The sequence below is a fragment of the Homalodisca vitripennis genome, chromosome 4 (assembly GCF_021130785.1).
Source record: "Homalodisca vitripennis isolate AUS2020 chromosome 4, UT_GWSS_2.1, whole genome shotgun sequence".
Taxonomy (NCBI): domain Eukaryota; kingdom Metazoa; phylum Arthropoda; class Insecta; order Hemiptera; family Cicadellidae; genus Homalodisca; species Homalodisca vitripennis.
The window spans coordinates 171,016,901-171,042,610 of record NC_060210.1 but is presented as its reverse complement, the minus strand read 5'-3'; the positions used below and the strand labels follow the sequence as shown (position 1 = coordinate 171,042,610).

Below are 25,710 nucleotides of genomic sequence, written 5' to 3'. Positions count from 1 at the left end.
TTATATTAGTTACACAAGTTCTGTAACGTTTCTTCTATAACTTTTCAAAATATAATGTAACGCCAATCAAAATATATATTTGCCCTTTCCTTGCTCTTGGAATCGTTCACTCAATCATTCTGGCTAACGTCTCTTGAAGCTCCCCTGTACAGCGGTTTACATTCTAATACTACAAGTGCAGGCCATCTAGCTGTTACAGCAGTAGTCAATGAAAATTCCGCCAGTTTGCACCTTTCACATTCCAAGATCATTCTGGCATTTCTTTTGTGTTAAAATTTCAAATTTCAACTTAATCAGCCTATGATCACTCAAGTGTGTTTTCTAGGACTTCCAGGTACACATTCTTCTATCCACATCATATTTTGTAACGTAGTTTGATTAATCGTGTTGTGTATTTTCAAACATAGTATATATTGTAGACTCTTGGAGCAATCGGAAATTCTTTAAATATTATTAAATATTAATAAAAACACTACTTTTTCCAAATTGTTTATTATTTCGGGCGAGGCCTTTCAAAACCAAAGGTTTCATCTTCAGGCAACAGTTGCCTGAAGATGAAACCTTTGGTTTTGAAAGGCCTCGCCCGAAATAATAAACAATTTGGAAAAGTAGTGTTTTTATTAATATTTAATAATACAGTATATATTATCCAATTATTTAACAGTCCTCATCAAATACATCAATCACGTCCTCGACACAACAATATTCCTTTATTCTGCTTCTCACATCACTCCAATAACATACCATATACCTTGCACTTTTGTCTCCTCAGAACATGAGGGTTTTACTGCCTTCTTCTTGACAATTTTAGCCATCCTTCTCAGATGTCCATCGATCTCCTCCGATGGCCAGCAATACTGTCTGGTGATATGAAGTGCCATTCGCTAACCTCTCCAACTATATATTTACACATGAGCCATTATTTCATCCACATATAACACTGCATAAATACTGCCATTGAAGTTAGCTACAGCGCTCCCGCTTTCTTTCACTTGTTCCGTTATAGAAGCACTTTTCATCACATAACATAATAGTAGTTCCATTCATCATGTATGACTCATGTATTAGAAAATACGACTATTATTTCTTCTTACTCATCTCACCATTTTTACCATTGCTAGTTTCTCACTTCTTACATTTACCTGCCCTAATCTATACTCCATAGTCAATATGCTTATTGATTCTTGTAACTGCTCTCTCGTATTATATCGGACACCCCTCCAGCCTTCTTCTTGTCAGTTATCCGGCTGTTCTTCTCTTTTTAAGTTTAAGCAGGTCACTGTGTCTTTATACTCTATCTTTACGCAACGTTTATTCACATGCTCACGCTAAGGTCAAACCTCGAAAACCCCTAAACCCGCATTTCACAGTCACGCAGGGGACGTATGTCCACGTTTATTCATCTAGAGCCCGACAGTGTTAAATCACTGTTTTCAGAGTACTTTCAATGCTATTATTCACATATATCCCTACTAACGGCAGCTTTAGTTCAGTACTAAGTAGAAGCTAAGAGCCATAGTTCACATGCAAGATGTATCCGCTAGGCGTTCCCGTGAACACCAATGAGAGTACAGGGGGAAGACTTAAATATCTCTATCTCTGGCATAGAGACTGGGCTCGAATCAAGTCAATTTCTCTAGGACGAGCCAGAGAGTTCCCGGATCCACTCTCCGTATTGTAGAGGGCAACGCAGCGCGCATACGTCGTTTTAACCGACCTCCACTTGATTTCCTTGAGACTCAAACCTTTTTGGCAGCGACAGCTCGGCACTTTCTGCTAACGAACATCGAACTCTTTCTGTATGACAGAGAAACTACCATGAACGTGTGAGATAACATTTTCCTGGGGTGTTAAGCCTGCTCCTGCAATAAATGCTTAATGATAAGTATCACCAAAACATTAAAATCAGCTTGTGAACGCGTTAAGGATTCATCACCATTTTCTCTTCAGAACTTAGGTACGGTATTAATATATAAAACGCGTGTACATTACGTTACGCGTTACATGTCTTAAATGGCTGTTGCTCTTCGTATTGAAATAAAATCAAAGGCAGAGCTTGTACATACGTCGAAAAGTTTTAAGTTTAATTTACTCTTATCTACCTGTAGAGTATTGAGATTATCATGATTAAGGACAGGCTGTTAATACGCCATGTCGAGGGGTCCTATTATGTACTAACAGGATAACGTTGGAGCTAAGATTTACTTTTTTTATATCAAGGCAGATTTTATATTAATCTCAATTCTGATTTGGGAGGCGAGACTCCGACTTTCACTGTTTCTTACCTTTGCACACTTGTCGTCTTACACATTACTCCTCTACAGCTCTTCTTTCTTAACAGATTGAATATTGTTGGACGCACGCAGAAATTAATAATGACAACGCAGTAGAGAGGACAGTGTTTTTCTTTACACGTTTGAAGAGAAATGTACAAGTTTTAAAGTTTAATGTACACCTGTTTTTCTTACACAGCTAAATGTCATTACTTCTTGTTTGTGTTCTAATGTGTTGTCTTGTCTTCTTATAGCCTTGACTTTGACTGATGTAAACAGAAGAATGGACCGGTTTATGTTTGAGTAGTGTTGTGGTAATGCGGTATATGGATTAGTAAATATTGAAACTGTAATGTTTTCCTAAGTGCCGTGTGTTCACACGTCTTACGTGTCAGCTATTGCCTGCCTTTGTAATCAAAATGCGTAATTAGTTGAAATATGTGGTACGAAACTATTGGTCGTTTTAGGGTATAACAATGTATTACCTATGTTAATGAAGTTACATTATGGTTTATAGGTTAGGTAAATAATACAATCATAATATGCCTGTAGGGTTTCGTGATTATTTTCATATTGCTCTCCTAATTTTTTGTGTTCCATTTCAGTATTATTTTTCTATTAAAAAAGATGTTAGTAATACTCCAAAGCAAATTCTTGAAGTAGTTAGTGAAATAAAAAACGTTAAAGAAAATTGGTTCACCTTGGAATCGTGGAAAAATACTTGGAAGAATTCCTTATCATGGGTTATTATGAGTAAGTAGTCTACAGTTAAAATTGGATTAAATGCATTATTGTAAGTTTCTAAGTAGCCTTATTTTAATATACAAACTGGGTAGATAGTCAATGCTGATAGGCCCCTATTTAGTAACAACTAAATAGATACTTTTGAACATATTCTCTGATACTTTAAATCTAGAACTTAAAATGTTAATTAGTAAATGATTACTTTAGCCATTTCACAAATTTCTTTCAACCAAAAAATACTACAAAATGACAGGAAACTTTTGAACAGCCAAAAATTATTGACAAACAATACTACAAATTATAATCATTGATATAACCACCCGATACTGTTTAATTAACTAAGTTAACTGATGTCATTTGTATCAACATTTTTTCAGATAATAAAAATAATATTTTACTTTTCAGTGTGTCTGTCCAATTCAAAATGAAAGTCAACTTTAGAAAACTGAATGAATTTGCTCTAATAGATGGTAACACATACTTTTCTTGGGTTCAGGATGTAGGTGTTATGCCGAAAACCCTATTATGTGGACAACCATAGTCACATACATGTGGAAGGCCTATTTTTGGTAGAGTGAATGTGGTTTGTTACATTTTACAGTCAACTGTAGTGAAGTTTTAATCCCGGCAACTAGCGCTGAGACAATTGGAAGCTCGTATAGGGCCATGAAATGAAGTATAAAAAGTGGCATACCAACCGACGTGCTTGCAGATCATCTCTGTGAGTATTTGTACAGAAGATTTAGGTAACTTTTGGTTTTCTGGAGAGGATGCTTTCAACCACTTCTTGGAAGCGATTAATCATTGCTATTCAGAAGAAAACATAAATAGTTATGTAACTTTCATATTTTCTGTTAAATATCTTTGTTGTGTTGTTATTATTTATGAGTTTTTCCCATTTAATTTTCTAATCATTTATTTGATCCTTGTGGTTGTTCCTGTATTATTTATGAAAATGTCTTTGTGTGTATTAAACTAATTATTTTAATTTCAAATGTGATTATTATAATGATTATAGATATGTTGAATCGATTGATAGTCTCATATTTGATATAAAAATTTTATGTATTGATAATTAATTATACTAATCAATATAAAAAACCAGGTCCTCTTATCGCACTCTGCTTTAGGGCTAGTAATTTAATGGAGTGACAGTAATGCCTCCATTAATTAACTTGGCCTAAGGCAACATTGAAGGTTCCACCCGCATTGATGGCGACAAACGTAAAATATCCCTTGAGATAAGTTGTACCGATCAGTAAATGATAGAACTCCAAAATTCTGATCCAATGCTTAAGAACTAAATTATTAGCCTACAAACTCACCTGAACATATTCTGTGTAAAAGGGCAATGGCTGACAACGGCCTCCTATAGAATTGGGCAAAAGAACTTAAATTCCTATTACGAAGTAAAAGAAAACAATGCAATGTATTTTCCGGCATATTTTTGACACATAGTAGTATACTTTAGAATGCAATCATACCTTAATCTTGCATATGGGAAAAAATATAACTCACAAGAGTCAACAATGACTATTTCTGTAAACGGTTACGCAACCAAATCAAACCAATCAAGAAAATCAAGGTCTTGTTACCCAAAGAAGTTGTAAAATAGCAAACAAGACTAAAATAACAATGAAAAATCTTTACCATTGAGGTAGAAATGATGAATCAACTTGATGAAGTTTTGAAGTTCATCATGATGATGAAGGTAGGAAGTATGGCCAAAATGACCGTACAGAAAAATTCTTAAATTATTTTGAAGTGCAGTTAGCAGACATTTTCTTTCCATTCAAACAAATTCTCCCTTGATTGTTGACAATCCTGTTATCTCCTCCCCTTATACCTATCTCTCCTTAATTTGATATCTTCTTCCACCCAGAAACTTCAATTGCTCCCTGTCTCCTCGATCACAGGAATAATTTAGATACAATGTAAAATTAAAATACAGTAATCATTTATGTGCAATATGGTTTGCGATCGCCTAAAAATTATTTCTGGAAATGAAAGTGTATTATTTTAAGAAGTTGTTTGAAGTGGTTTTAGATGATGTAGTTAAAGTAAACATTATCTTGTTAATATATATACTAACTGAACTTCTAACAATTAGTGACATGCGGGCGGGAATATCCTGCCTCTGAAGTATTTTTTGTTATCTGTGAGTATGTTCTTAATGGAAGGTGTTTCTCTAGTACATCTCTTTTTTACCCCTTTCGGACATAAATGTTGCTGTTTCTTTGAACCTTAACACTTAGTGGAGTCAGTACACGGACGTTCACTTGTCGTTTGTCAGGGTTTCCCCACCAGTGCATGTTACAGTGTAACATTATTTGTAGGGAACGTTTGAATTGTTTTACTGGTCTGTATAACTATGTGTTTTTAAGTTAAAATGGAAATACAGGAAGTCCCAGAACTCATTATCAATATTTTCAGGTATTATTCCTGGACCAAAGACAACCCAAAATATCATATTAAAACTTTTAAAATCTCAATAATTACCCAAATAACAACAATTTTGCTTTATTCATTTTAACAATTTTGTATTTGAGAACTTCTTGTAATAAGTTGAAAAGGGATTAATACTTTTATAACCTAAAGGCCTATGTTTGAAAAATTTAAATTTTTAAGAAGCTTTATTTTTAAAATGGCATCATAAAATCTTTAAACATAAATATCTTAAAATGGTATATGATAAAAAAAGTCAGTTATTACATTTTAGTTAGACAATTACATTTTTTTTAACGCAAGGAACTAAGTTTAAGAAAATTAGTTCATAATTAAGGGAGCTAATGGGCTTTTAAAAACTGAATAGTAAACAACATCCACTGTCATTATGTGGCAGCACTGTTTGTGAGTCACAACAATCGGCTGTTTTATTTTTAGTTGTACACGACAGCTGATTATAACATTACACTGTTGAACTGTGGTCATAATATCGTTACCTATTGCAGCATTTAGGTTGCTTTGGATTAAAACATAAGAAAATATAAATATGTATAATCTAAAAAAATAAAACTTTATTTAAACAGTACTTCAAACGAATTTACAATTTTTATGTTATAACAGAGTTCAAAATAATTTTGAATTAAATTACTTTCTGCTCCTAAGTGAACAGTTTCAGTCCAATATTCAACGATCTATGTTCAGTATTCCTGCACTGCAGCCAGTTTGATTGCACATCTTAAACTGTGCCAGTAGAGTTAGCCCCAATTTCGAGTTTTTACTTTTTTTAATAAAAACCTTAAGATTTTATTAGCAGTATTATTTAAATAAAGTTATTATTTTCTAAAACCACTATAATATTTTCAATCTTGTTTTCAACAGACATGTATATGTATGTTTGTAGTCATGAAAAAGAAATCAGACCGAGAAGCTGCACAAGAATCTCCAGCAATAGAAGTACTAGAATACAGAAAAAAACATGGTGTGAAAGATAAAACTATTAAAATACATGACATGAGATCACCAGGACTTTGGTTCCGAGTGGGGCAGGTTGTTCAACACATTTATGAAGGTTATAAAGGAGTTATTATTGAATGGGAGTTTGATTCAAAGGTTAGTATTATACATAGCCTATAGATGTTCCATAAGATCTTTATCAAAAGTTTTCAGCTGATTGGACCATTTATTTTTCAAGAGTGCTTAACAGGTCAGGCATACTTACAGTTTCTTCAAGAAGAATTAACATTGCTTGAAGATGTTCCTCTTGAAATTCCAAGCTGATGGTGCATCACCACATTTTTTAAATATTGTTTCCACCTACTTAAATGAACAGTTTCCAAATAAATAGATCGGTTGTGGAGGCCCTAGCTGGCCACCCAGGTTACCAGATTAAATGCCACTGGAATTGTGTATATGGCGATGGATGAAGGAGAACGTGTACAAAGTCCAAGTTAAATCCCATGAAGCACTACTTAGATATATTAATAAAGCTTTTACGCAGTTAAAAGAAAGTCCTATTGAACCACAGAGAGTAAGAGCCATCCTTAAATGTATTGAAGTTGGTAGAGACTTCTGAAAATTTACTATAATTTTGGTTGAATAGGTTTAGATTAACATTTTCCAGTTAATTTTATTTTGTACTGTCATCAAATAAAATTTATTTAATCAAACATCTATTCACTTTCCGTTTATTTTATTTACACTTTTTTGTTCAGAATAAAATTTTCTACAAATTTTATTAGGTACAAATTTTGATCTGTTTCTAGGTGAAATAACATTGTTATTATTTCCCAAAGATGAAAACCATGTTTTCTTACTTTTGCATTTGACACTGGTTTTTTCTCAAAAACTACTTCACTTACATTGGTACCTGTTTTATTCAATTTATCAGATTTAAATCTACAAGAAATTATCGAATTTGCCACTTAATCTACCTTACTATAATTTCAGGAAGACCTCGTTTTACATGGTTAGTTGAAATCCAGGGGATATCCTTCACTACCAAAGCATTTCCGGACTCCTATTTACGTAAACTTTTTCATATTTTTACATGTAAGAATGAGTTCCCACAGTTTCTGTATATCTTCATAAATCACCCTGCATAACCTAATAGCAAAAACAGAGGAAGAGTGGCTTCTTCTAGCCTACATCGCTTCCTTTTTGGAGACAAAACAAGAACCAATTGTCACAATAATATAATTTTTACAGTAAGTCAAATAAAATCTGTTCTTTCTAATAATGAAGTTTTTTAGCTCTCCGGTAAGAAAAATTCCTCCTAAAATAGTAACTTCTGGATAACAAAATACCTTAAGTTAACCACAAAATAACTAATAGCGCTACAATAACAGGAGTTACATTAAATTAGCATATTTCTTTTAGTTTTTATGTCAATAACAATGAAAAAGGGTACCAGTTTTTGGCACTTTTCAACCAACTGTAACTGAACATTTATACCTCAGAAACTTACATCTGATTAAGACTACATTTTTATTCTTGGTAGACTAAAAAAGTTTACTGTTTTTGAGTACGTAAGTTTAGAATTTTAAAATTATAGGAAAAAAGGTTGTTATTAAATTACAATATTGATTATTATTCTAGACTGGATACAGCTAAACAATTTCAGCATTGGTCCCGTTATAGACCTTGTTATCTTGGGCGCGTAATTTTGTAAACCATTATTTAAAACAGATTTAATTGAGCAGGATTTGTTCATTTACTGTGGCTACTTAGTTAAATAATCACCGGCTACTTCCACTATTGCAATTGTTATTTTTCAATTTTATAAATCATAACATGTTAAATGTCAACTTTTAAATATAGTGTTACTATTGCACAGTAATCATTTACATTTTTGGAATTTTCCAGAGTTCAAGCACTCCCATGTACAAAGTTCTTGTGGATGAAGATACAACAGATGAGAATTTTTCAAGTGTTGTAAATGTAGTACAGGACCAACTTTATTTACTAAAAAATACAAAGGTGAGTTGTCAATTAAATACACTTCTGAGATTATTGTACATGGTTAAAGTTAAATTAGAAATAGCTAATGTATCCAAACTTTAATAATTAATCTCATTTGACAATCTGGCACATGATCTGAGGTTGGGAAAGTACTGATCGAAAATACCCCTGGCAGTCCGTTAATGCGGATTTCTGTGGTGTCACTCCGAAATTCTAATGTAAAAAAAGAAAAACATCTCTCAAGATAGTACTCAAATTCAAGCTCAGAACACATCAACGCTCATAAAGGTTTAATTAACTTTGATATTAACGTAACATATTTATGATAAACTGATCTAAACCTGTTTATATTGTCTAATAATAAGTAGTAGATGGGGACAGAAGGGCCTAATACCATAATAACTTTGTCCTTTTTGAGACTAGATCATAGGAGGTAGCCTTACTTTTGCATAGCTCCATGCCCTTTGTTTCATAATTATTAAACCTGTCTCATAAACCTTGTAAGAGATCCATATAAGCAGCAAATAATGCAAAGGTTAGTGGTTAATGTTTTTGTTGTAGCGTTTGTTAATAACATTATGTGTGTTAATCTTATGCTTAAAACTTTTCTCATGATAAAAATCTATAAGTAATGTCCCAATCAATATTAAACTAAAGCACTTTCAGAGGTACCTGTACAGGAAAGATTGCATGGGATGAAATAAAAAAACATCCTTTAGTGTTTGAATACATTACCTTTTTTGCAGTTTTCCATTTTGTAAACGAGTAAATAACATATTTTGCTGGCATAACTGATTTTTATGGATAAATACGCTTAGATTAGGAAAAGTCACAGACCGATATTTTTGACTAGTGTTGTGGCAGATTTTTATAATATTATCTTTTAGATCGCTAGTTAAATATCCCCAAAAATGGGGATCCAATAAATCAAAATCAGGATTTTTATCTACTTCTACTAAAATTGTGGGAGTATTGAGTATCCTGAATCTGAAGCTTTAGTTTCATTATCAGCAGTAATATTAAAACTCCGGGGTGAATAAAAATTCAGGACCCCACCCCTCTTCTATTTCGTTCTAAAGATTATATACGTTCTAAAGAGGTATTCTTTGGGTAGTGGTATAATATGAAAAGGAAGTTTCATTTGGTGATTTTGAAAATGTTTTGTGTCCTCCACAAATGCAGGATTTTGGGGGAAACTCAGAAATTTTAATTGTAAACCCCTTGCAAGTGATCCCTCATTTTGAAGAGCATAAAAAAACAAAGAATTATGAAAACTCAAAATAATAGGTTGTCAAAATTTTAATTAAGCCTGTACACTTGTCATTTGTTGTGTTCTGAATCAATTAGGAATGCAATGAAGATTTAAAAAGTATGTAAATGGTTGAAGGCTGTAGTGTCTTAACTGAGCTTTCATTTAGTATATGTCAACAATCCTCTGAGTGATAATTGTTGGTGATAGCCATACAAGGAAGTTGAGTTTGAGATTTGAACGGCTACTAAGTTCTAACTTTATAGTAATATCTGTTACTCATTCAGGAGCACCTTTCAAGTATATTTTAATCAGTTCTTTGGTTATCGGTTACTCATCAGCTCTCAGTTATAGTGATTGCTGGAACTAATGATGTCCTTCCTAATCACAAAAGACAATATATTTCTGATTTCTCTCAAGTCTTAGTTTTGGCTGCCTCCACAAGTGCGATTTTAATTTAAGTACCACCTAGATTTGATTCAGTCTCCCACAAAAACAACATTTTTTTTAACAAAATGCTATCTGTAAAACTGAAACCATCAAACATTCAGCTTCTTAACTTGCATTATATGGAAGGAAGTCTTTTATTCAGCAGCTTACCAAACAGCTTGCTGAGATTTTGAGAAGAAAATCAATATCAGCTCAAAGTCAGAATTTTTAAGGGCAATGTAAGTTTGGCCAACATACCTTTCTCAGGATGGTCTACCCGAGAGAACAAATTGAAAAAAATCAGGCAAGTGGTGAATGGATTGGCCACAGAAGTCAGCATGCCAACAGCAGAGAGTTTGCCTACCTTCTTGCTTTACTCCCACTCTTGACATCCCTACCTAGGCTAAGATCAAAGGCAAAATCTACTAGAAAAGAGAACAATGAAAATAACAATAGAAATCTGTGAGATTGACTTTCACATGTGAACTTAGCTTAGAGACTGGAAAAAAGTGTGCAGAAATTCTTTTCTAGTCAGTTGTACAACATCCATCACAACCACTAGAATTCAGAATAAATTACTGACACCCTTTTTTAGAAAGCCTGAAAATTATTCCACTGCTGACTCAAATAACTACAGATCTTGTGAATGACTTCTCCACTCTATCTGCTAAGAAAAAATACTCTCAATGTTGGCATGTTAATATAATCGTAACACTTTAAAACATCTAGAAATTCTTGAAACCTTACAAGTAAAAAAAATGTGTATGAGCATATAAATTTCTTTGTAAGAATTTAGTCACTACTAATCAAGCACTGTACAATTAATATTTTATAACGTGAACAGAGATTTCAGTAAATTTTTGAACTTTGGTTGAAAGTGTCAATAGCTGTTTAATGGTAGTTAAATTTGGATTGTGAAACTTAAATACTACCATTTTTCAGAATTCCAAAATAATCCAGGTAACTTTTATAATCTTTTTTACAAGTTTTACTGATTTTAATCTTTTTCACAAGTGTATTTATTTATTTATTTATTCAATTACATTGTTTTACACAGTTTGGTGGCCTCGCCAAGTTACATAAAAAACTTGTCGGGCGAGGTCCAGCGATATTTCCTTACTTCTACTGCTCCACTTCTACTGGCAATAATGTCTTTAATAAGTTGTATCGCTTAAATCAATTTAATAAATTAAACTACTAATGACGATTTATTTGCGGTTTAGGGCAGGCATCATGTTTCTATTTATATTTGGCAATTGTATGAATATGGTTTGAACTTAATATACACAATAACAATAACAATAACAATAAAATAATATAACGATTACATAACGAAAAACAATATAAATTACAATAACATGGTTAGATATCTGAAAACGATTTTTCTAAATAATAAATAACAATATATTCTTCTAGGAGTTCAGTGGTGTGTAATACGTGCATACCTGTGTGAATTTGTTCCTCTTTGTCTGTCTCCAGTTGTGTGCAGTAGTGTCGTCGTTGGTCGAAACAGTTTCTGCTAATCGTGGTTAGGTTTATGTTTTGTTTTTGGTTATGTTTATGTTATGTTTGCTCACTGAGTAAAGTGGGTTTAGTGGCCTTTTCGTAGTCGGTGAATAAAAGTAGTGTGAATAAACAACAGTCTAGTACAGTGAGAGTGAATCTGAGTAATGAAAATAGTTTTGAGTTGTTGTGCAGTGTAGTGGAATGTCAGTGCAGGCTAGTGAGGATTGGGGCCAGGCTAGGCCTATTTCTAAGACATCTACAAATGGCAAGTTTTGTCTTTATTACTTGATATAGAGGTCTAGCTGTATTTAACCAAATGTAGGCTGCCGATTTAAAACTTCTTTAGATTTGGTAAATTTTCTATTTCACTAGGCAGTTGATTAAATAGATTCGGTACTATATATTCTGGTAGCCTGCGCCCATAGTCTGTCCTTGGGGTGTGTATTTTGTACTTAGCCAAAATGCCTAGTATTATAGCTTCTGTCCAGGGTTTCCTTAAATTGTTTGTTTTTCATAATATATCTGTAAAATTTTAAATATATACAATCCTTTAGGTGTTAGTTGTCCCTTTAAACTATAGTGCTGGTCCAATTGATTGTCATTTATGTCCAATTCATATCCGTTAGAGTGCCCTTAAACATCTTTTTTGTAAATTTAGTATTTGGTTTAAAATGGCTATTCGCTGTTGTTCCCCAGGTAGTTATTCCATATGTGATTATTGATTGAAATAGTGCCTTATAAACTGCTATCTTTGCTGGTTTCAGTAAGTTTATTTTGCAGTTTATGCATTATGGCAATACAGGGGCCGAGTTTTCTCTGTAGTAAAGTTACATGAGGTTTTCCATGTTAGCCTATTGTCAACAGTTATGCCCAGGTATCTCACAGTTTCAACCAATTTAATACTCTCACATTGACATTGTTTTATGACCATGCAAACATTCACAATCATGGTATTTAATATTTACTACTCTATCAATTTTCATATTCTTTTGTCAAATATGCATTAAGCATGTCTTTTGGTTGTTTATTATCAAGCCATTGTCATGAGTCCATTTGTTTAACGTGTTAAAATTATTCTGTAGTATTTCTTCTGCAATTCTTATATCTTTATGCTGTGACAGGAGTAGTATGTCATCTGCAAAAAGCAAAAAATGTGACAATCCTCAATCTTTCTTAAAATCTCATCTAAATAAATTATAAATGAGCTGGACCGATTTGGCTTCCTTGCGGTACTCCGTACTTTATATTTCTCTCATCGCTTAGTGTGTTCAATACTTTTACCACAAATTTCCTGTCTTTTAAATAGCTCTTAAACCATTCTAAATAGGGACCCCTCAACACCCATTTTGAATAGGGCTGCAACAATCTTATTATGCTCTACAGTATCAAAAGCTTTTGAAAAATCAATAAACAAATCCAATCCATGCAGTTAGTGTCCATAATTTTATTTCCTATATCTGCAAACCCTTTTAATGCCATTTCAGTGTTTGTAATTCTTTCTAAATCCAAATTGTTTATGACTTAATATTTTATCCTCATCTAAGTATTTATTTAAGTTTTCTAATACATATTTTTCTATAATATTTTCTCTACAGATGATAATATGGCTATCGGACGATAATTTTGAAAATCCTTTTTACTGTTATTTTTGTATACTGGTCTAACAATAGATGTTTTCAAGCAATCCGGAAATATTCCTTCTTTTAATGATTTATTTATTAATATAGTCAATGGTTTGGTGATTACCATCCATTGCTTTTTGAATGTCTTTCATTCTTACTCCATCGATTCCTGGGGACTTGTCAGCATTAATGCCTTTTATTATTTTTACAATACTTTTCGGAGTAGCTATAGGTATGTAGAAATTCTGTAATACACTGTTATCCATATTGTCATTTATATCACATTCCTCTCTATTACCACAGCAGTGTTTTATTCTATCAATGCCTTCTAAAAAATAATTGGCAAAGCTATCCACAATTTCTTTGTTATTCATGGTTTTTCCCATAGCCACCTCAATTGTCTTATCAATATTATTTTTAGTTGTTCTTCCCAAAAGATAATTTATGTTTTCTCAAACCTTCCTGGAATTTCTTTTTGTTTACTTCGAATAAATGCTGGTAATTACCTATTTTTTCTATACTTTATTTTATTGTTCAATCTATTTCTTAAATTCTTGTACAAATTTCGGAATCTGATGTTAGAGGGGTCCCCTTTCCATAGGTCTAAATATTCTGTCCCTTTTCCTTTATTAAAGTTTATTAGTTCCTGGTTCATCATTCTTTCAGTGGAGTCCTTACGTGGTGTCCACCTTGCTTATCAATCCTCCCACCTGTCCTATTTATGGTAATATACTTCTGTCATAGATGCTAATGAATTTATTTATTACTTTCTCGAATCCTTCATTTACACTAGTTGTATCTTCTATATCCCAAGTTTTCTTTCTCTATGAGTTTCTTTAGCAGTGGTTCTTTTAGTATTTTAGTTTTTTCAACCTCCGTGTCTCTTTTTCTTCCTCCCAATAGCTCTATTCTGGCAACTATAGGGTAATGGTCAGACATTTTGGTTTTAATTATACCAGTGAAAATGTTTTTAATAGACATATCCAGTTTATAATAAATGTGGTCTATGCATGATCTTACTACACTACCCAGGCGTATTTCCTCTCTCGTGTAGTCCCATATACCCCTTTCTGCTAATGCTGCCTCATAACTCAATACATTTATATCACTTTTGTTCTTCAGATTTATATTGGTATCCCCTATTAGTATCAAATTTTCGAGTGTGTGCAGTTTCGTGAGGGCATAAGTTAGCTCTTCTGTGGCCTGTGGGAGTGAAAAAACCACTAGAGGAGGTGGGAGGTCTGTACACTGCATGAATAATAAATTTGTAAGGTTCTTTCGATCCCACTATACTCAATTCTCCAGTAATGTGTTCGTAAGTGCTTATGTTATCAACTGTGATTTGTGAAAACTGAAGCGTTAGGTCATTGACAAACATAACAATCCCCCCTCCCCCCTTGTTTTCTCTAAGTTTTGACACTTTAGTGTAGGATGGCAAACTAAATAAAGCTAAACTCATGAGAGTCACATGACACTTCAGATAAAATAATCAGATCAAACTTAGGCCTACTATTTTTGGATAAAATTTGTAATTTTAGTGTGTCCCAGTGTTTATTCAGAGATCTGATGTTTAGATAAAGAAGGTCTATATCCTTTCTACTTTCACCTAGGCTATTTGTCCATTCATCAAAACTGCCATAAACAGTAATATAAACGACTATCGGTTAAATTTAATTCCTGCATGAATAATGAGTTTAGACTAAACTATTTAAAATGTAACAACAAAATCTAAACATTACTGGCAACAGGTAGTTTGATTGCCAGTATGATTGAACAATGGCAAATGTCCAGAAAAATCTTGTACTGAACGTTTTTATATCACATAAATTATTGAAGACTTCAGTGATACTTACTTATGCTTAAGTTAATTAAACAAAATGCAAGAACATCAGAAACCTTTGGATAAATTTTCTTACAAAATTAAAGTCACCATATTGGAACATTTTTGCTGAGCACAATATGGCAACAACAATGATGTTCCACTTTGGCCAGACCCTGTATTCTCTGTTGCCCTTGATTGTAAATATATCATTACAGCCCAACCAGCACTCTAATTGCATTGACAAGAATTTCAAGAATCAACTGTAAATGCTTATAAAAGTAATTTGGTAGGTTTTGTTGCATGTTAAGTACATTATAGTATTTTTATGTTACATATCTTCCTACTTTGTGTTGTTCCTCAGGTGAAAAATCGGCTTTTGAAAAACTACTTTACTGCTTTTGATGGAACGCAGTATATCCCTCAACCCTGGTTGCAAGAACTCTTCCCAAAGGACTGACTAGAGATTTCTCTATGTGGTAGCAATCAATAAGAACTGCAATAGTGGCATCATAAAAAACAAGTAAAGTGTTTAATATCAGACAACTTAGGGAGAATTTACTCACATTTTTATTTTAACCAGTTAACTAATCTTTTTTATGTCAAATGCTCTGACAAATCTTAATAAACTTCTCGTACCTATCGTTGTGACTTCATAATCTTTGATTATAAAAAAAAACAAACACAACAAAAATTGTGTTGTTTAAAAATTTAACATGTACAAATTTAATCCGACCATGTATATCTAATCTCAAATTTCTTTACAATAATTAAGGTAACAGTCCAACAATACAATAAATAAAACATTATTATAAATGTGTTAATTTATTTACATTATTATATTTTGTCAGTGTGCTGATAGTCTATAAACAAATTATCGAATAATGCAATTAATAAAACCTATTATTAATATTAATATAATGCCTATTAAAATTAATAAAACCTATACTACAAATACAGTACATGAAAAACCTAGATTGTCTGTGAAATGGAAAGAGATCTGCATTCTTGTAACATTCTTTGTAAGTACTCTTTCAAGTTCTTATTTGCAGCAAGTTTAACCAATTCACGTTAAAATGGTGCATTTCCATTCTCAAACTCAAGGATTTTTTGAAGTGAATTAATCTTTTCCACTGTTGATAAAATCTAAAACGACAAAGCGGGTTAGAAATCCCTGTACTAGTTTCACAAATGATGTTAACTGCATAATGTGAATGGAAAGACAGAAGTTTCTTAAAAGTTTCAAAGTGGTCAAACATTATCTTTCCCTATTGTTTCAAAGGATAGCAATTTTTATTCTAAAAGCTTTTACATGTTGGTACAATTAGGTGACAGTTTTTTTTATTTTGAAGCTTGAAGTTAAAAAAAATGAGATGGGTGGTTAGATTTACTGTAAATTCAAGCTTTCAAAACCAGTGATCATCTGAAAGCTCCTCTATGGGCTTAGCCTGTTAAACCATGAACATGTTAACAGATTGAACATGTTAACAGATTGAACATGTTCAATCCCAAACACAATAGCTTGATTTAATTCAAAAAATCTTTGCAACACTTTCTTCTGCATAACATTGATAGGGTACATTGTACACCTGTATATTCACTCTCGATTTCTGAAAGAAAATTGTATAAACTGGAGGTGTTTCAGAGCATGAAACCTCATATTGCCACAAAGGAGTTGACACTCCACTTATCATTAAACACACAGCACTGCCATCAGTATTTCTCTTTTTGGATTGTGAAGGTTATGAGTTTTCAACATTAATACACTGGAAATTCAGTTGTGAACACTTTGTTTATAATTGTATTCCTGCATCAGTGGCATTCGTTGTGTGATTACTTTATCATACCTGAAACCATTTTAGTCAAGGTCTGCTTGCGGCCATATTTTCAGTTAGTTATGACGTAAAATTTGATAAGTTTTTTCCAAACTGACTAGTTTGTGGCATTTTCTGTGGGGATATCTAAAAGGAATGTGTACTCCAGTGATCAAAGGATCTACAATACTGATCAAAGTAAAAATACTTATAAGTAGTGAATTTTTCTTAAAATTTATATAAATCTTTTGTTAGATGCTACTACCAATGCGAAGTGGTAGATGGGTTTTAATTTCAATACATTCTTATTATACAGTAAGAAACATGTTCTGTCATAAATAATAAGTTTCATGAGCCATTTACTGTTATATTGGAGTAACCAAATTCAAAATAACAATGATAATTATTAAAATTTTTAAACATAATAAAGCATAATTTGTATTAGTAGTGCTAGAGGGTCATTTTAACATGTTCTGTGAAGAGGGAAAAACAGAATAGAGGTTAAAAACTATGCTACTCCTAGTTGCACTGGACTGTTTTATTATATTGTTAATATGTAATAAATAAGAAGGAAGTTATAGAGACGGATGGTGGTAATTAAATGTATCCTTTTCTTTATAACACATGACAAAAATATGTTTTAAAAACTATCACTTCAATATTACATTTAATGTTAGAATAATGAATACTTCTATGTGCTACATTCTCTATCAACATGATGAACTCATCATAACTTGTTTGTATTTAAATAAATGTATCAATAAATTATTGAAGATTCAAAGATTTGCTCTTGCATTTTTATGAAGCAAATTGATATTAGGCTATTTATAGAATTAATATGAGTTTATTATTAAATCTAACACATGCCAATTGGTAATGTGTAATGAGTTTATTAATAATGTAAACACTCATTCCATATTTATTACCTCTCAAACTCCCCTCGCCTGTAATGGCTTGGTCATCATACTCAAGGTTTGTTTTGTAAGCAAGCGGAATTCATTCACAGTTAATTTGATCTAGTAAATATATCATAATTTTAACAAAAAAATATGACGGTTTATTTTGAGGCAGTTAATTTCCTTCTATTACAATACCTACATAGAATCTTTCTCCTTTTTTATTTTAAATCATTAATAGTTGCACTCGTTATTTGCTTATAGGGTTTAAAATGTTATGTCTTTAAATGAAATTGTTACAATCAAAATACAATTAACTGTAAAGCTATACTGTATGTCTTATATCTGGACATGTATACAGTTGCAGTGATGTTTAGTCGTTATAACATAATCATCCAAGAGTAGGCTCCAGTCTTGTGCTAGCTTCCTGATAGAGTTAAAATTATTGTGCTCCTAGCTTAGTCCATTGTTGTAAAAGGAAATTATGAACAGCTTACCTGTTTCTACTCTCACCCAATTGTCTTCTTGTGGTGTGCCAGATGCCATAAGTTTCTCATGAGAGGATGTAATTGAGAAAGACTTTCGACTGTGTACCCAGCAAAGTCCATAAGCTCTGGTTGGTTGATTTAAAGTAATTAATCCTATACAACTTCATATTCATGAAGTTGAAATTGGCTTTAGTTGATTAAATATATAGGTTGTTCATCTAGCAATATTGATTCCTGGATTTGTTTAATCCTTTAACGTGGTGTGAAGTTCATTAGTCTATCGTGTGGTGGAAAAATTACATACTATTTTGACCAAGTAATAATGTGAGAACATTTAGGATAGAATAAGGAACATGTGTTGCTGTTCTGTGTTTTAATTTGTATGAACAATTACGATATTCAACTGGCTGTTGTCAGCTGACTGCTGTAATTGCGGTGTGAGTAAACAAAGCGGCGTAACTTGTTTACCGAGACGTATTCGATTGTTTCTTAGAAGTGTATGATTGTAATACGTGATTTTAATGGTGCAGTTAGTTGTAAAAATAACTGCACAGGATAGTGAAACTGACCATCTAGAAATAAAAGGAAGGGCTTTGTTTAGAGCCATCCTTTAAAGATTACCACACCAAAATCAACATTTAACAGGTAATAAATATTTTAACATGCATGTAAAATAATTTTAAAATAAAATAATTACTGTGTATTCATTATGCAATTCTTTATATGCATTTTTATGAAAAAATCATGAGTATTTGACCAAAATCAGCTAAGATATTGCATTTTTATTAAAAGTTATCGTACCAGATTTGTTCAAAAAAAGCACCGCTGTAGGGGATATCATGCACACTATAAGTACCACACGTCAAAGGGTTAATCCTGCAAAACAATTGATGACCGTTGCAAGTTTTTTCTGTAGGAAGACCTCCAGATTTATGAAAAATACAATTAAAAGTAAATACAGATATTTCAAAGTTGTTTTAAGAATATGAGAAAAAACAAAATTTGTACTTATTCTTGTATTGCTTATTATTATTTTATGACTGCAGCAGATGCCTTATAGCTTCCTGGTTCATTTCAGTGTATTCAAGATCACTCAATACAGACGGAAGGTGTTCAGAAGATTTAATTTAATGTACTTCAAGAAAATGATTAGTGATTTAAAAATGTTGATCAATAATATTAATATCATTTCCTTTCAAACATTTAAACTTAAAATACCAAATAGTTTTACTTGATTAATATAAATTTATTCAAATTACATATAATAACAAATTGTTCTACAAACATTTCTAAGTTGAACAGATATCAGAGAGTGGAAAGATTTTGAGGGAGATTGAAATCTGGAAGATTTACCTGAATTGAAATCAACTTAATATAAAAATGTACTTACACAACTTTAGTTAGAACAAAGCACATGTGGCTGTTGTTACCTAATATGTTTAAAAATTATTCAATTGGCTTAAAAGTAAATCAGTGAAAGAATAACAACATTGCAATAACCGTATATAAAAAAATAATAAAAATAAATAAGTTTTATTTCACAAGCAATTAATGTTGTTGTATGAAATTCTCTAGAAATTCACATTTAAATAGACTATAAGAAAGTTACAAGTACGGGAAGAAAAACTTGTCAGCAAGTTCTATATACAGTATGTTTCTTCTCATGAGATCTTTGAATAAATCACAATATCAGTAGACTTACAAATATTCCAGCTATATGTAGTAAATAATAATACAGGTCATACATTTTGTTATTCTATTCTGTAGAAAATCACGAATCACAACTAAAAAACTGAAGTTGTCACATCACAGTCCTTCCAGTAAAAATGCTCAATTATCCACCAGTAATTTTGTCTTGTATCATCGCCTCTGCCTTGTACACTTTCCAGCATACAAGATAGTCTCTGGAGAGTTTGAACAGAGTGTAATAGTTGGCGAAGAGAAGCAGTGCGAGAGAGACCACCTGGTACCATTCAGACACTCGCACCAATATTACAACCTGTAGTGCCACCAGTGACAGTTGCAGGCCTACCACCATGCACAGTGGAATCGCTGGGTTGTTGAAAAACGACTGCAACAGACATACTCACTTTATTTTCACTTAGTTTTTATTTAGGATTTCAAATCTACTTAAAAAACAAACACATTGTAAAAAAATTAGAATGACAGTCATTTCTCAGTTTTAAATCTCATTACTTGCATACAATAGTTACACCTAACTAGGAGAATATCAGTTTAGAGAGAGTGAGAATACCATAGTACAGACCAGGAGACTGGTGAATGCCAAATAATGATTTAGTCAAATAGTCAATAGTCAAAAATCTTTATTACAATTTCTTTAAGAAATGTACATTCGTCAAGAGATACAAGTTTATTGACAAAGGAAATAGGTCCTTCAAGTTTTCGGGTCTTGCTTCAGTCATCTTGTTTCAAAATATTCCTTCATTGAATAAATGGGCGATTCGCTCATCAGCCAGTCTTGCAGATGGAGTTTTAGTTGTTGGCCGTTGAGGATTTTCAGATTTGTTGGAAGTGACGTTGAAAAAACTTTCCGTCCGATATATGATGGTTTTCTGTTTCTGTATTGTGTGGTGCGACGATTGCGCTGGAAGATGATAGTCTGCTGCTCCTCCGTGTGTTGTAGGAGTGTTGAATGTTTTTCTCCTGTGGTAAGCTCTGCCTGGTCTGTGTAGACAAACTACTGAGTAAATGATAAAGGGCAATGACAGTCATTAATCCCCTCAAAAAGTGATTTGAAGGCATCTCTACAACTCTCTGTTGGAGTGAGGTTGGCGAGTGCTCTTATAGCTTTTTTCTGTTGCACCAGTATTCTGTCAAGGTTCTGTTGTGAAGTTCCTCCCCATATAGTCAGGCCCATATATCTTATGTGTGATTTCTACCAGCGCATGGTATGCTGCTTTTGCAGCCTTTGTCCAGCTATCCACTTTATTCTTCTCCACAACAAAAATTCCAGGTCCACAAGTTTTTTTGCTCAATGTATCAGCATGTTCAGTCCAGGAAAGATTGGTGTCTATATTGTCATGCCCAATAATTTAGAATGACTTTCTACCAAGATGTTGGGAACTTATGGGAATCTGTTCATGTCTTCTACTGAAATTTAGCTGAGTGGTTTTTGACGGATTGATTGCCAAGTCATTTTGTAGACAGTATTGTAGTGCTTTTCCAGTTGATGTAGTGATTGTTGAGTGTAGTCCCTGCGCGACAGTGTGTCATGTTGAAGAAGAAGTGTTAGTGTCATCTGCGTTCATACATAATGGGGAGGATGTTGTTGTGGTTAATGAAGTCATTTTAAAGTCATTGGTAAACAGCACAACACAAGAAAGGACCCAGGAACTGAACCCTGGGGCACCCCTCTAGTTATTGGCTGAGTTTGGGACCTAAAAGTACACGATTTATTATTTATGGTTCTATGGGTTTCCACAATCTGGCTGCGATCTGCTAGATAGCTTGCCACCCACCCATGCCTTGATTTTGCCTTGGAAGCCTAGAATTGATAGTTTTTCACAATCAAATCATGCCCTAAAGCAATCAAAATGCTTTGCTGTAGTCTAAAAGGATGGCTGAGACAAACTTATTATCTTTCTAGTTGGTCTGTGATATGTTCTACTAAGCTTGCCATTGCAGTGATGGTGGATCTTCCCCTTCACAGAATCCATGTTGGCAATTTGATAGCAGTTCTTGTCTCTTGCAAGTGTTGTACCATCCTTTTTAGTGCAAATTTTTTCTATAATTTTTGAGCGAAAGGAGAGATTAACCCATTCGTGACTGAATAAAAATTACTATAATTTTTGGACTATCAGAACTGGATATTTTTCCATGCTTTCGTGTAAGAACAGGTGCACATTGCATAACACTTAATGTATAACATGCTATGAATATTATACATTTACTCTAGTTATTCCTTGTTATTTTATGAACACAAAACGTTAGTTTTTTTTATATAAATATATTTACCACATCTACAAATTTTTACATATACATCTTTAGAAGTTGGTTCGGGTGTGAAACACCTCAAAAAATGTTCTCAGATGAAGTGGAACATGACACTTTTTACTATTGGTACACCTGTTTCACATTCTTTTCCCCTGTGAGGCACAAACTTTACATTTTCTTGAGGGCCTGGCTTTGGTGGTTGGAGGTATCTTTTCAATAAAAGTGCCCCCAAAGAACTTTCCTTGAAGGCGCAGTGGTGATTCTCCACAACCGGGAAAGCCTACCAAAGGGTTAACTGAAGCCCAAACAGGTTTCGTCACAGAAGTGATTGAACACATCTGATTCAGTGCAGTTTTCTCTTAACTACCTCGAAATGATAGGATTTATTCTCATCATTGCCGGGTTTAAAAAGCATTGTGTACTAACAGTATTTGGTCCAACACTTCACGCAAAATCACAAGGCCTAGCCGGTGGGTTATCGTCACTTTCATTAACAACTGCTGTCAACGTTTGTACCATCAGACATTTAATTATTTTCATGTATCATGTCATCTTGTTCACTGTCACATTCCTCATCACCACTTCATCTAAAACATTAACAACGTTAAGCCGCAAAATCATCCGAATTTACGAAACATCATTTCCGGTCGCGAGACGCCTATCTTGACTGTTTACAACGAAAGAAAGCTGTTTTGCCAAGAATGATTTGAGGCAATATCAGATGATTTTCATCAACGAAGAAGAAGAAAAACATAGACTACAATATTGAGAACAAAATATGCAGCAAATGTGAATGCCTATGCGATCTATCGGCAATATATTCAACTACGTCAAATGTCGTGTCTAGCGGCGGGGACGGGCGCGGCCCGTCTTTAGTCGTTGCGCCGCGCGAAGGGGATGGGGGGACGGAAAACTGCCCGTCCAATGTCTTGGAATGGGTTAAAGAGATTGGTCGATAATTTTCAAGTTTGGTTTTTGATCCCTTCTTGTGCTTTGGGTAGACTTTAGAGAGTTTTTAGTTATGAAGGGAAGATGGACCATTATCAAAGGATTTGTTAATTATTGTGACGAGTGGGGCTGCTAATTGGTCTTGCACAATGCTTGACTGCCTTTGATGGGACTTCATCAATGGCCACATGACAGTTTAGGTTTTAATGTCTGTATTACAGACATGTACTTCATTATGTGTGGTGGGGGCACACTGGTTTGTTGTGGGTTTCTGTTGGATATTTGCAAGTGGGCTGTGAGGTGGAACAGTATTAATTTGGAGAGCACTGCGATTTTGATTAAGAGTGATATCTGCTTACCCGGCAGAAATAGCTGTTTAAGTGCTCTGCAATTACCATCGGGCTGCTGTCTTCTATTTTTCCATCACAATTTCTAGCTGTCTAAGTGTGTCATCAGACTTTTTTTGCTGTTTTTCTCATCGATGATGTGCTCCAGAGCTGCCTTAGATTTATTGTCAGAGGCTGGCTATGTGCTCATTTGCAGCTGCTCGCCTGAGTTCTCTAAGTTTTAGGTCATAAGTAGTTTTCTTTTTTTGTTTCATTGTGTCATTTGTCAAGTTCACTTACTGTCAGTTCATATCTGTACATGCCCTTAAGGAAATCTTCTTTAAGTGTGTTTACTTCGAGGGTCATATTGGAACTTTGAGTTTTGGATTCCCTCTAGGCCTTTGATTTTGTGAGGGGGACATGCAAATGTCTAATGCTCTCTTTACAATGCGCATGAAATGAGTTATATGCTTCTATTCAGCATCTTGGGCATTGTGTACACTGTCCCAGCTTTCTGTGTGATAAGTTCCATTTTTAGATTATCTAGGTTTCGCTTGCTGAAATTCCATCTTGAAGGAGTTTTCCTGTTTTTTTAACTTTATTCCCTTCATACTGCACACTTGCCCAGAGTTGGCCAGTATGGGTCGGATAATCCGCTTTGTATGATACTGTAGCTAATATTGTCCCCAGGTACATTTGTGCAGATGCAGTCAATTGATGTTGCAGTGGTAACTGGTCGTTCTTGTTGCTGGGAGTGGTAGACGCTTGATCCAAATGTTGATAGTTCTTCTTCAAATAAGTCGTTATCTTGGTTTGCTGTCAATCTATTAAAATTAACGTCACCCATTACAATAATTTTGTCTTGCATTCTGCCCGAGATGTTGAAAGAATTGCTGACATGACCTCTATATGCTTGTTTGGTGTTTCCTCCTGGAGGTCGATAGAGGCCCATAGTAGATGGAAGGAGCATTGTTTAGTGCCAATTTTTTTTGCCATGGCTGCCTCACAGAGGAGTTCCATGGAGTGGTTTTTTATGTCTAGCATTTCTACACAGGATATCTGCGGTTTCGTCAATGTAGATGGCAGAACCCCTCCACAATTTGTGTTTGTTCTCTGCAAAAAGGTCTGTTATTAATTGTAGCCATTGACTTTTGTTAAGAGCAAAGGTTTCGGAGCTTAACCCAGTGTTCAGTCAGAATTATAATTGTAGGTGGGAGGGTTCTTAAGAAATGATTTAGTCTTTTCCTATTTTGTTGGTTAGGCCTCTCACGTTTTGGTGCAGTATACTTTATTGTTGAGGTTTCACTTGAGCTTTTAGTGCTGTATTTGGTTGGAAAGCCTGATTTGTTGTGCGTAGAAAAAATTCTTGTTCTGTAACGTTGTTTTTTTTGTATTGAGCCTGCTGTAAAAAAATTATTAGGGGTTGTCATGGCAATGTACTATTGTCTGGAACATTATCTGGTTTTTCGTCTATTTTCTGGAGTCATATTTTTATTTTGCTGGGACAATTTTTGGGGAGCTCCCTTATGGTCGTCATAGTCTTCTTGAAGTTGGAGAAAAGCTCTTTTCGAAGAATTCTTCAAGAGTCTTCACCTTCTCCTAGTTTGTGGGCTGTTACAGGAGCGGTCGATTGAAAGTAATTTTGTTGTGTTATTTGCCTCTTGGTTGTACTTATTTTTGTCAGTTTGAGAATTGCACATAAGTTCTTGACTCTCTCTTTTTTTGGTTCAGGTTAGTGCATTTCGCTTTGGGGGTAGTTCCTTATTTTGTATTTAGCTTGACTTGCAGGGAGATACTAAATACATTCCTCTTCATCCCGAGTACCTACTTCTCCTCCTTGGGGATGAAATATGCTGTACTGAGGGGTCAGTGTCACTTTAGGGGAAATATTATTTTTTGTTGCAATTTCAGATGGTGGGGTTTTGATTGCTAACTCTAACTGACTTAGTTTTGTTTTTATTTTCCGCTAGTTCAATCAATATAAATGGTGTGTTACTTTGCGTATGTTTTTTGTTAGGTCAATTTACTGGAGGTGTAGTTTGCAATACAGGGAGTCTTTGTAAGTTTTATTTATCCCTTCATGTCCATCAAATTTTCTTTTGCAACCTGAAAATGAGTTTTTTTTCTTGCTGGTCAAGCTTTTCTTTAGATGACTGTCAATAAGTTGATTTAACTTACGGTCATGCCGTCTTCAAAAAATATGGCTTGAGATTCTTGACGTAGGTTGTTTTTCCTTATT

General features: G+C 33.7%; 2 protein-coding genes across 4 annotated transcripts in view; one reads left to right on the top strand and one right to left on the bottom strand.

Moving 5' to 3' along the window:
- The first annotated feature begins 2,315 nt into the window (after window positions 1-2,315).
- Window positions 2,316-15,961, top strand: LOC124360611. 3 transcript variants are annotated; one of them, XM_046814367.1, is made up of 5 exons: window positions 2,316-3,026; window positions 3,619-3,738; window positions 6,364-6,572; window positions 8,325-8,438; window positions 15,410-15,961. In XM_046814367.1, the coding sequence occupies exons 3-5, from the start codon at window positions 6,366-6,368 to the stop codon at window positions 15,503-15,505; spliced, it is 417 nt and encodes a 138-aa protein (XP_046670323.1). In that variant the 5' UTR covers window positions 2,316-3,026; window positions 3,619-3,738; window positions 6,364-6,365; the 3' UTR covers window positions 15,506-15,961. The 3 variants fall into 3 exon arrangements, with proteins under 3 accessions (XP_046670323.1, XP_046670322.1, XP_046670321.1); XM_046814366.1 differs by lacking the exon at window positions 3,619-3,738 and having other exon boundaries at window positions 2,321-2,716; window positions 2,879-3,026; window positions 15,410-15,869; XM_046814365.1 differs by lacking the exon at window positions 3,619-3,738 and having other exon boundaries at window positions 2,321-3,026; window positions 15,410-15,869.
- A 3,920-nt stretch (window positions 15,962-19,881) lies between these two features.
- LOC124360610 (transmembrane protein 39A-A-like) overlaps window positions 19,882-25,710 on the bottom strand; it is a 30,962-nt gene continuing 25,133 nt past the window's right edge. The window contains 1 exon segment of the mRNA XM_046814364.1: window positions 19,882-20,314. Coding sequence (XP_046670320.1) covers window positions 20,078-20,314 — 237 coding nt within the window. The 3' untranslated portion in view covers window positions 19,882-20,077.